Genomic DNA, 12,327 nt, shown 5'->3' on the forward strand with positions numbered 1-12,327 from the left:
GTTTCCTGCGTCTTAACCTCTGGCAGGTTTCTGTGGTTCCAAATCCTCATACTGAGTCCTAACCCAGAGTGTATTTTATTAAAATAGGCAGTTTTGGAAGACTTTCTCTGCTTCTCATAAGACCAGCACTCTCTCGGAGGATGTGCCTTCCAGGGTTTTTGTTCTGGATTCAGACAACCTCTTGGAATATCAGGCCAGCCACAGTCCTAAAAGCGCAAGTCTAAACACTATCATTCTGTATGCCGATTTTTTTAAAATTCGTGTTTACTATCATAGCTCTTAAATTATGAAAAAATAAGGAAAATCTTCATGCAATTTTTTTTTTTTTCTTTTCCTCTTTTGGTCTCACCTCACCAACTCAGTGTGAACTGCTAGGTCTTCCTTCAGAAAAAATGACAGTGCTGTTCCTGATTTCCTAATGAAATAGTTGACCTAGTAATTCCACAGACCCTAGCCCAGGTCTTCAAGGTGTTAGATTCCTGATCTTTCTTCCTTACATTTCTTCTGTTTTACCGTAGGGGAAGGGGAGGCAGACAAACTGGGCGGATTGGTATTGAGTTTCATTCCCTACTGTTTTAGGAGGACATTCGTATAAATAAATTGATATTTTACAGTTTTGAATTTGATCTGTATTTGTTTTTTAGGGAGAAATTGGGCCTCCAGGACCACTAGGGAAAAAAGGAGCTCCAGGGATACCTGTATGTTAATGTCATTCTTATCGGGTTGTTTGAAATATCAGGATGTTACTTTGTACCAGGAATTCTTATTCTAAAGTTCACAAAACTGGGGGGTGAGGTGAGGGCAGGATGCAGCAAAGAGATTGTTGGAGTCCACAAATACCATCCATTTGTATGAAAAAGGTTATGTCCATTTTTCTGGAGGAGTCTAGATGTCTTCAGATCTTCAAAAAGTTGGCTACCCAAATAAAGATTAAGAATCCTTATTTAGATAAACCAGAAAACAAATATTCTAGCTATTTATTTTTAAAAACCACCAAGTACCATGAAAAAGTCTAAAACTGAACAATTGTTCTGTTTTTCATTTTTTTAGAAAATGTATAAATGTATTACACTAATGAGGGAGATATATTCAGAACAGATAGTCTAGGAAGATATGAAAAGAGTTAAATAATTTTAGAAGGTTGGAGAGTGGAGAGGACATAAATTTGATACCAGAAATTATGAAAATCTGGGAGTTCCCGTCATGGCTCAGTGGAAACGAATCTGACTAGCATCCGTGAAGACGAAGGTTCGATCCTTGGCCTCACTCAGTTAAGGATCCAGTGTTGCCACGAGCTGTGGTGTAGGTGGCAGATGCAGCTCAGATCTGGTGTTGCTGTGGCTGTGGTGTAGGCCAGTGGCTGCAGCTAGATTCGACCCCTAGCCTGGGAACTTCCATATGCCGTGGGTATGGCCCTAAAAAGACAAAAGACACACACAAAAAAAAGAAAGACATTATGAAAATTCTATTGTGTGTCAGGTTCCATAAACAACTGCTAAGAGTTTATTGCTATAAGTGAGGTTGATTTTAATCTATGAATTAAAATGCCTGTAATAGCTTTTTTTAAGTAAAAAGTTTTGTTTTGTTTTGTTTTTTGTCTTTTCCGCTGCACCATGGTGGGAACCCTGTTGTAAAAAGCATTTATGTAAAAACATGTTTGATAGCTTATGGCTTTTAATTTATTTATGTGTATTTAAAAAGCAGATATTTTTGGAGTTCTCATCGTGGTGCAGCGGAAACAAATCCGACTGGGAACCATGAGGTTGCAGGTTTGATCCCAGGCCTCACTCAGTGGGTTTAAGGATCCAGCATTGCTGTGAGCTGTGGTGTAGGTCACAGATTCGGGTCATATCTCGAGTTGCTGTGGCTGTGGAGTAGACTGGCAACTGTAGCTCCGATTAGACCCCTAGCCTGGGAACCTCCATATGCCTTGGGTGTGGCCCTAAAAAGCAATAAATAAATAAATAAATAATACAAAGCAGATATTTTTATATAGTGCTTGGTGAAAAGATTTGGTGAATTTTTCGTGTAAGAGTAAATAGGAAAAATATTGTCCATTAGGTAGGAATTCAAGTTTGGGGGAGGTTTAAAAGAAGATTCTTCCTTCTTAAATGGAATACTCTTTCCTACCTCCACCATCACAGCCAAGTTATTTGTTCATTACAACACTAAGTTAAGCTTGATTATTTACCAGCATTTAAGTTCACCACTAGAAAATGAAGGTATTGAATAGAACTTCATTTAACTTCAAGAATATCTGTATTTAACCTTTCTAATATTTTATACACCATGCTATGAACTAGTATATTTAACATTTTTAGTTGCAATAATGCCCTAAATTGATAGCAAAGCAGAGTAATGATATCCTATTTTCAATATGACCGTATTGAGATTATGTTTTTTCTGATGATATTAATTGAATTTTTTTAACTCATCACATTTCCTTTGTTATGTTCAAGAGAAAGGAAATATTTTCAATGTAATAGTTTTGTTTTTGGGTTTTTTGGGGTTTTTTTTTTTTTTTTTTGGCTTTTTAGGGCCACACTTGCAGCATATGGAAGTTCCCAGGCTAGGGGTCAAATCAGAGCTGCAGCTGCCAGCCTACACCACAGCCACAGTAACTCAGGATCCAAGCCGCATCTGTGACCTACACCACAGCTCACAGCAACACCAGATCCCTGACCCACTGACAGAGGCAGTGAAGCCAGGGATCGAACCCAAATCCTCATGGATTCTAGTCAGATTCATTTCTGCTGCACCATGAAGGGAACTCCTAATGTAATAGTATTTAAAAATGGAATTTAAGGGTTCCGGCTGTGGCACAGTGGGTTAACAATCTGACTGCATCAGCTGGGGACGCTGCAGAGGTGCAGATTGGATCCCCAGCCCCACGCAGTGGGTTAAAGGATCCAGCATTGCCACAGCTGAGGTGTAGGTCACAGCTGCAGCTCAGATTCAATCCCTGGCCTGGGAACTTCCATATGCCTTGGGGACAGCCATAATAACTAATTAATTAATTTAAATGGGATCTAAATTAAATCATTTCCTTGTTGAAATAGTTATCATTGACTTAATTTGAATCATATGGTTAGTTTAAAATATAGCCACCTGTAACTTGAAGAGAGATTATTATTTTCAGAGAATTTATTAGATTTTAACCTTTTCAAAATATTACTCAAGAAAATAGAAAATGTAAGTAAAATTGCAAGATAACATCTACGAAGAAATCTAATTCTTAGCCATTGTGACGAAAGGAAGAAAGTGAGAGTGCAGAAAAAAATAAACTTTTCTTTACATTTGTCTTTTACTAGCTCTCCAATAATTTTTTTGGTAGGTGAATTGAGCAACCAAGTTGTAAGGGCTTTGCTGGCCTTCACGCTATCTTCCATAGTTGATTCTTTATTTTCCTTTATTTGGATGTGTATAGGAAGTTTGCATTATATGCAAACATATGTTGCATTATATTTTAGTGGATTCATTATTATGGGAATTTACAACCTGAAATGGATTTAATATTCTTCTCTAAATTACTCTTGCAATCCCCAACTAACATATAGGGCTTGATGGGAAGCGATGGGCCCCCAGGTCAGCCCGGAACACCAGGACCTAAGGTAAGAAAAAGGATCCTGCACTGCACTGGGCTGGGGATTGAACCCATGCCTCAGCAAAGACCGGAGCCACTGCAATAGGATTCTTAACCCACTGCACGTTGGCAGGAATTCCTGATACCTCCTTTTTGGATAACCGTTAGTCTACCGTACTAAATTCCAGTTTTGTAAAATATTATCTAAGTGACGTCAAGGTATATTGACACAGTCAAGTCCTGTAACCTTTGGCAAGTCCTGTCGCCCCTGAGAGTTTCAGCTTGATCACTTGGAAAATTAGAAAATTTAAGCAGCCACTGTTCTATTGTACAATAATGTTGTTATGTGCTGAATGCTTTAAGTCAGTCCAACTATTATGGTCACATGTCCCCCAATGTGAGTTGAAAACGAATTTGGCTTCCTTTACTGACCAGTGAGCCCAGCTTGGCTCTGGGTGGCCACTGACCTCCCGTTCCTGGCATCACACCAATCTCTTCCATTGCGGGCTTTTGCCAGACCTTGACAAGGTTGTGATTTCAGCTGTCAAAGTGTATCTGAAAGCCAGCGACCTCTGACAGTTTATCCTGATTAGCCAGGAGGTGTGTCCTCTTTTTTAATAACCGATCCCCTTTTCCTGTCTTACATTCTCTGCCCCGTCAGCCGGTCTTGGCCTCCAAGATTCTGTGAGCAAGGACTGCGTTAGAAGCTAGACTGCTAGGGAAAAAAATCGCACAGACTAAACGTTTTCTGAAGCACGCTTCTTCCAAAATCCCACTGTGCTTTGGAGGCTAATTTTCTTTCCTTCACTGCATACAGAGAAAGTGAATCAGGGAAAGATGGAGATTCCCAGCCTAGAGGATGCCGTTTGAATACACGACTCCAGCCCGTGCAGTACCGAGACCTTGGTGGTTAGTGCTGGTCCCTAAGGATTTGAATCTCTTTCCTTAAGTGGAGCCGCCAGCCTAAAACAGGCTTGTAGAAAGCTTTATAAATATGCACATGCACTTCCTTGCTTAAAAGAATTTTTCTTAATAAGCAGGCCTCACATAGAGATTCTAAGTTTCAAGCTCTTGGAAAGTTGAAAATGTAGAAACGATTTAAATTATATTCCTTGAAGGGTCTATGTCAGATATCTGGTGACTAAACCTTTAAAAATTCAAATGGTTGTGATGCCTTGACAGGGAAATAAAGGTGAACCTGGACTCCAGGGACTGCCGGGGGCTTCTGGGCTCAAGGTAGGTGTGATATGATGTATTTGGAAATGTTTTCAAAGAATGATGAGTGCCTCCCTTATATGATGAGATTAATATTTATGTCCCTGGAGAAAAGATCCATGACCTGAAAGATTACCTCTTGTCATAAAATTAAGCTACCTGAAGGCAAATAGTGAATGTGGGCCAATTCTATCTCTGTTTTAAGGATGTTTTATCATAGTTTGAGTAATAAAGGCATGAAGGATGCTTTGATTTGGTTTTTCTAGTGTTGGTAAAAGTTGGGTGCTCCCGAGCATCCTCTCTGGTCCCGAGACCGTCTCCATCCTGTGTAGCTGAACAGAGGGGCTTTTCCCTTGATGTGATGGATGGAACTTTATTTTCAGTTTGGAACTCAGAGGCCTTCACCCCTTTCTTCTAGACCAAATGATAGACGTTTCTTTCCATCCGATTTTCAGTTCCCGTCTAGCCTTTAAAAATCTACTATAAAATTCAGCAGTTCAGGAGTAGGCAGAGTGAGCAAAGAGAACAAAACTTAGTTTCCACAGAAGAGAGTGGTTTTTATTTTATTTTATTTTATTTTATGTTTTTGTCTTTTTACGGCCACACCTGAATCATATGGAGGTTCCCAGGCTAGGGGCCCAGTTGGAGCTACAGCTGCCAGCCTATGGCTGAGTCACGGCCATAAGGGATCTGAGCCGGGTCTGCCACCCACACCACAGGTCACAGCAACGCCGGATCCTCAACCCACTGAGCAAGGCCAGGCATCGAACCCGCAACCTCATGGTTCCTAGTCAGATTCCTTTCCCCTGCGCCACGACAGGAACTCCAAGAGTGGTTTTTAATTACCATGACAGAGTTTGAGACTAGTGGTGAAACCAAGAAAGCAAAACCGAAACAGACACCATGAAGCAGGAAGCACGTACGTGGGAACATGCCTTCTTTCACAGGTTTAACATAAATATTGTTAAACATCATCATTATGTGCGTTCACATTATGCCTTTCTTATTTAAGGCTTTTAAAGGAAGGAATAATGCCCATGAGATGATAGGGAGTGGACAAGTTGAGTTACGATAACTCAGGGCATATTCCTTGTCCCTGAAATCAGCTCAGCTCAAGAATTTATGTCTGAGGAAAGTATATGTGGCGAAGCAGAAATGAATCCAACTAGGAACTGCGAAGCTACAGGTTCGATCCCTGGCCTCACTCAGTGGGTTAAAGATCTGGCGCTGCCATGGGCTGTGGTGTAGGTCACAGGCACAGTTCGGATCTGGCGTTGCTGTGGCTGTGGCTACAGCTCCGATTAGACCCCTAACCTGGGAACCTCCATATGCCGAGGGTGCAGCCCTACAAAGACAAAAGACAAAAAAAAAAAAAAAAAAAAAGAATATTCCATATATAAAAAGGACAATCATAAATATGCATGTTTAATTATAAGAATGCTCACCCCAGTCTTGTTCCTAAAAGTAAAAATTATGAAAATGAATGTTTAATGATGGGTATTTTATTACATGTGGTAAATCAATACTGTTGAATACTATTCTATAATTTTAAATTTTAAAAATATATAATGGGAAGTTCCCATCGTGGCTCAGTGGTTTACGAATCCCTCTAGGAACCATGAGGTTGCCGGTTCCATCCCTGGCCTTGCTCAGTGAATTAAGGCGTTGCTGTGGCTGTGGTGCAGGCCAGCAGCTGTAGCTCTGATTAGACCCCTAGCCTGGGAACCTCCATATGGCCATGGGTGTGGCCTTAAAAAGCCAAAATAAATATGTGTGTGTGTGTGTGTGTGTGTGTAATGGCATATAAACAACTCACAATATTAGTATATTTTGAAGTAAAAGATAAAATTATGCATACATAGTACATTTTAGTAACTAAGTTGTGTATATGAAAGGTAGAGAAAATGTATAACTAAATTAAAAGAGTGGGTATTGAGATTTTCAATAATTTTATTACTTCTGTTTCCTTACCAGTTCTATAACAATAAAATAAGGTTTTTTATTTATTTATTTATTTTTAATTTTTATTTTTTGTCTTTTTGCTATTTCTTGGGCCACTCCCGCGGCATATGGAGGTTCCCAGGCTAGGGGGTCTCATCGGAGCCGTAGCCACCGGCCTACGCCAGAACCACAGCAACTTGGGATCCGAGCCGCGTCTGCAACCTACACCACAGCTCACGGCAACGCCGGATCGTTAACCCACTGAGCAAGGGCAGGGACCGAACCCGCAACCTCATGGTTCCTAGTCGGATTCGTTAACCGCTGCGCCACGACGGGAACTCCCATTTTTTTTTTTTAATTTTTACAATAAAATAAGTTTTTTTAAAAAAGAGTTAGGAGAAAAAGCAATTTCAAGAAGAAAGAGAAAGTATTAGTAAATACAAAGATCCCTGTGTTTATTATTTTCACTGCTTTATTATTTACTTTATTGTTGAAGTTATAAATATAATAAAAATACCAAATATTTATAACATTTTAAAATATGATATATTCTCAGAATTCTTTAACCAGCAAAAATAAGAAAAAAATATAGGACGTTGTATTGAGGCTCCGGTGGACTTTTCATTCTTTGCCATTTCTGGAATAAGAACTCTAAATGTCAACAAATTTTGCAGCTCTCTGTTTTAAATTTGAGATGTATGTAGAGATAAAAACAGTGGTGTTTTTCCCAGCAGTAGCTCTGTGATCCTCATGTGTCTTTTGTGTTAACCCAGGGAGAACCAGGAGCAGTGGGTCCCCCAGGAGAACCAGGATACCTGGGCTTACCTGGAATTCAAGGGAAAAAGGTACGGTACCTAGGAGATACTGTGCAATGATAATCAGCTTAACCATGTAAGTTTTCCTTTTGTGCAAGTAGCATCAAGGACCGATGAAGCGTTCAGTGATGGAGCAACCACTGGGTCTGGTGCATGTACAGTGTTCCCAAGCCCACACTGAGCTCTGGCACCTTTCATGCCCCCACCTGGGTACTGTCTCCCAGATGAGGACCTTGGAAGAGACAGATCAAAAAATATAAACGTCCAATTAGGCACTATCCTGTAAACTCAGATTGTTCTGTGGTCAATCCAGGTGAGGCAATTTTTTAAGAGAAGTCTTCAACCTGAGGCAGTCCTACTAAAATGACAGGAGTTCCTGTCATGGTGCAGCGGAGACAAATCCGACTAGGAATTTGACTAGGAACCATGAGGTTTCAGATTCAGTCCCTGGCCTCACTCAGTGGGTTAAAGATCTGGCGTTACCATGAGCTGCGGTGTAGGTTGCAGAAGTGACTCGGATCCCAGGTTGCTGTGGCTGTGGTGTAGGCTGGCAGCTGCAGCCCCAATTCAGCCCCTAGCCTGGGACCCTCCATATGCTGCGGGTGCAGCCCTAAAAAGACAAAAAAAAAAAAAAAAAAAAATCAAAAAATTGTCTTCTCCCTTGTAAAATAGAAATTGTAGTAAATTTTCTTCTGCAGGTAAGTAAGAGCACAAGAAAGTGCTTTTTCAGAACATCATTTTGACATCACGTGGTTTCCCCTGTCTTCCCACGTGTCATGTTGGAGTCAGCTTCTGTGTATAAGGCACTTGTGGAAGTTGCATGAGACCATGTATTTTTCTTTGCTGAAAGAAAACATGTTTATTTGAAAGGATGCAGAGGGAGTTCTTATTGTGGCTCAGTGAGTTAGGAACCCGATTAGAATCCATGAGGATGCGGATTCCATGCCTGACCACATTCGGTGGGTTAAGGATCCGGCATTGCCAGGAGATGTGGTGTAGGTCGCAGATGTGACTCGGATCCAGTGTTGCTGTGGCTGTGGTGTAGGCTGGCAGCTGCAGCTCTGATTCAGTCCCTAGCCTGGGAACCTCCATATGCCACCCTAAAAAGCAAAAATGAATGAATGAATGAAATAAAACGATACAGGATATACTAGATTACAATACATATCCAACTGCCTTTTTCAGGGGGACAAAGGAAATCAAGGTGAAAAAGGCATTCAGGTAGGTGCTGGCTTTGGGGAGGTGGGCAGGGCTTGGCAAAAAAATCAGGACTTCGTTCTTTTTAATTCTTACATGGCTTTTCCAGTTCCTTCCTCTTTCGCCATGGATATCTAACTGTTAAATCCCAGCTTTCTCCTTCTGCTACTTAACTTTTCAGAACACCCATCAAATCTGACTTAGAGAATCTTCACCCCATCGCTGTTGTAGGAAGCTTGGAAACCAAGTGGTTCAAGAAAATAAATATACAGATTTTGTTACCTACCTCTAATATCTACTTATTTATATATTGAGTAGTGCGTTGGTTTCCACAAATGATTTGACGTGGCTGGTGGCACAAAGAAATGTGATGAGAAACCGTTAACATCAAATAGAAAACATAGTCAAGCTAATAAACAGAAGGGGAAGTATACCAGAAAATTGGATCGGAAAGTTATGTCATCTAGGCTGATTTAGAAGGATGTTTGGTTTGGGGTGTCTTAGCAACAAACGAAGAGGAGAAACATGCTACTTTGAGAAATAAGGACAGGAGTTCCCATCGTGGCGCAGTGGTTAACGAATCCGACTAGGAACCATGAGGTTGCAGGTTCGGTCCCTGCCCTTGCTCAGTGGGTTAACGATCCGGCGTTGCCGTGAGCTGTGGTGTAGGTTGCAGACGCGGCTCGGATCCCGAGTTGCTGTGGCTGTGGCGTAGGCCAGTGGCTACAGCTCCGATTCGACCCCTAGCCTGGGAACCTCCATATGCCACGGAAGCAGCCCAAAGAAATAGCAAAAAGACAAAAAAAAAAAAAGAAAAAGAAAAAGAAATAAGGACACATCTCCTCTGGTCTGATGGGGGTTCTTAACTGAACCCTCGAAGGGGTTCTTAACTGAACCCTGACCCCTTGAGCAGAACTCGCCAGCTGAATCAGTGATGCACTGATCTGGAAGAAACTACCTGTGTTTGTCTTTCAGTCTTTTAAGTTTTAGAGATATAAGACTTTTCCAACATAAATTACAACTCTAGTGTTCAGGCAGTACTTTGATGTTTTTAAGCTGACAGTGCTCAGTCCTGGTGGCTGAGTTTTGCTTAACAGAGAGAGAAGAACACTGCAAAATTTCACAGAATGTTCAAAGCTCTAGAGTATCTGGAGGCATAAAAGGACATTTCAAATGTAGGTAATAATAGAGTCAAATCAGCTCAGGTCACAATCTCAACAGTGTTTCAGACAATGAAGCTGCAGCAGGGCTCCTTCTCTGTGTCCCACTGTCATTGTCATTGCTTGTCATGGATCCTGGGTGACAGCAGTGTCCTTCTACCTGGTCTCCTGAGTCCAGGCCACCCCTTCTCCCCACTTTTACCAGCGTCAATAACTAAGCTACAGAAGGAATGGATGTGTGTGTGTGTATAACTGATTTACTTTGCTGTACACCTGAGAGTAACACAACTTTGTAAGTCCACTACATTCCAATAAAACTTACAAAATAAACAACTAAGCTACACATCTGGCTAGGAACCCTTCAGTGACATCCCACACATTTCTAGATAAAGCCCATCCCATAAAGGATCTCCTGGTTTGCCTGAATCTTCTTCCCACTCTGCCCACTATTGTCCATTCCTGCCCCGCTGCTTCGGCCAGGAGGAATCTCTGGTGTTTGTCCTGTGTCCATTCTCCCAGGTTCCCCACCGAGGTGGGCCTCTCTCCCCACCCCCTGAAGCTGTGCTCAGGTTTCCCCCCCTCCTTATCAGATGCCCCACTCTGTGTCCCAGTCATATGCGTCCCAAATGAATAATTACACACCATACTCACCAGACAGTATTCTCATCATTCCTTATGTAGTTACTAATCCCTTGCACCACGCAGTAAGCTCATAACACTGGGGATACCTGCTACAGACTCTCACCCGCAAATAGGGCCCTTGAAATATGTGCTGGGGATGCATTTATGGAAGCCAGTAAATGAACAAACTGCTCTGCAGGAGTGATTTAAAATTTCAGGAGTTCCCATTGTGGCTCAGCACATTAAGAACCCAACTAGTATCCATAAGGATATGGGCCTAATCCCTGGCCTCGATCAGTGGGTTAAGAATAGGGCATTGCCACAAGCTGTGATATAGGTTGCAGATGTGGCTCAGATCTGGCGTTGCTATGGCTGTGGCGTAAGCCGGCAGCTGCAGCTTCAGTTCAGCCCCTAGCCTGGGAACTTCCATATGCCACAGGTGCAGCCGTGAAAAGAAAAAAAGAAAAAAAGGAAAAAGAAATTTCAGTCACTAGATCTTTAGTTGATTATATATCTAGGCATATGTTTCCTAGAAACTGCTGATTATCCTTTTCAACATAGGGATAAGTAGGAGTGCCCATTGTGGCACAGAGGAAAAGAGTCCAACTAGGAACCATGAGGTTGCGGGTTCGATGCCTGGCCTTGCTCAGTGGGTTAAGGATCCAGCATTGCTGTGAGCTGTGGTGTAGGTCACAGACGCCCCTTGGATCTGGCGTTGCTGTGGCTGTGGTGTAGGCCAGCAGCTGTAGCTCTGATTCAACCCCTAGCCTGGGAACCTCCATATGCTGTGGGTGTGGCCCTAAAAAGCCAAAAAAAATAGGGATAAGTAATCGTACTTTAGGAGTTCTCATTGTGACTGAGGTAACAAACCCGACTAGTATCCACGAGGTTGTGGGTTCGATCCCTGGCCTTGCTCAGTGGGTTAAGGATCCGGTGTTGCCGTGAGCTGTGGTGTGGGTCACAGGCACAGTTCAGATCTGGCATTGCTGTGGCTGTGGCATAGGCCAGTGGCTACAGCTCCAAATTGTCTCCTAGCCCGGAAACTTCCATACGCTGCATGTGTGGCCCCTAAAAAGAAAAAAAATCATGCTTCAGGGTCTGGTCCAGTGTCTTATCCAGAGTGGATATCTAAAAATATTAATGGGGAGTTCCCTGGTGGCGCAGCAAGTTAAGGACCCTGTGTTGTCACTACAGTGGCTCAGGTGGCTGCTGTTGTGCAGGTTTGATCCCCCCGGGAACTTGCACGTGCCGAGAGTGAGGCCAAAAACACAAAAACCCAAAAATATTAATTGAATATAACATTTAAAGGTTAAATAGGGAGTGTTAACATCTTCATAGTAGAGTTTACTGTTTAAACTCTACTGATTGTTTAGGGTTTTTGTCAAAGAGAATATGTGCATTGCTTGTAGAGTTTATTTCAACCCATCTGTTGGTTAGTTTGTCATTGTTTGGGTGAATAAAACGTTTTTTCTATGTATTAATAAAAATTAATTGAATGGGCAAATATGTTTGTATCTCTTATTTGTCCTGATTTAAAGATCTTCATTCAAAAAGGTCTCTACAGTATGTTTTTAATTTTAAAAAATTTCTTGGAGTTCCTGTCGTGGGTCAGTGGTTAACAAATCCATCTAGGAACCATGAGGTTGCGGATTCAATCCCTGGCCTTGCTTGGTGAGTTAGGGATCCGGCGTAGGTCGTAGACATGGCTTGGATCTGGCCTGGCTGTGGCTGTGGCTGCGGCGTAGGCCGGAAGCTGTAGCTCCAACTGGACCCCTAGCCTGGGAATCTCCATACG

At 42.0% G+C, this 12,327-nt stretch overlaps 1 protein-coding gene across 3 annotated transcripts in view; it reads left to right on the forward strand.

Moving 5' to 3' along the window:
- COL21A1 (collagen type XXI alpha 1 chain) overlaps positions 1–12,327 on the forward strand; it is a 194,189-nt gene that overhangs the window by 169,239 nt on the left and 12,623 nt on the right. For all 3 annotated transcript variants that reach the window (XM_013977769.1, XM_021098588.1, XM_021098589.1), the window contains 5 exons: positions 645–698; positions 3,558–3,611; positions 4,766–4,819; positions 7,513–7,584; positions 8,740–8,775. In XM_013977769.1, the coding sequence (XP_013833223.1) occupies positions 645–698; positions 3,558–3,611; positions 4,766–4,819; positions 7,513–7,584; positions 8,740–8,775 (270 nt within the window). The remainder of the gene's footprint in view (positions 1–644; positions 699–3,557; positions 3,612–4,765; positions 4,820–7,512; positions 7,585–8,739; positions 8,776–12,327) is intronic.

This window comes from Sus scrofa, chromosome 7 (assembly GCF_000003025.6).
Source record: "Sus scrofa isolate TJ Tabasco breed Duroc chromosome 7, Sscrofa11.1, whole genome shotgun sequence".
NCBI lineage: Eukaryota > Metazoa > Chordata > Mammalia > Artiodactyla > Suidae > Sus > Sus scrofa.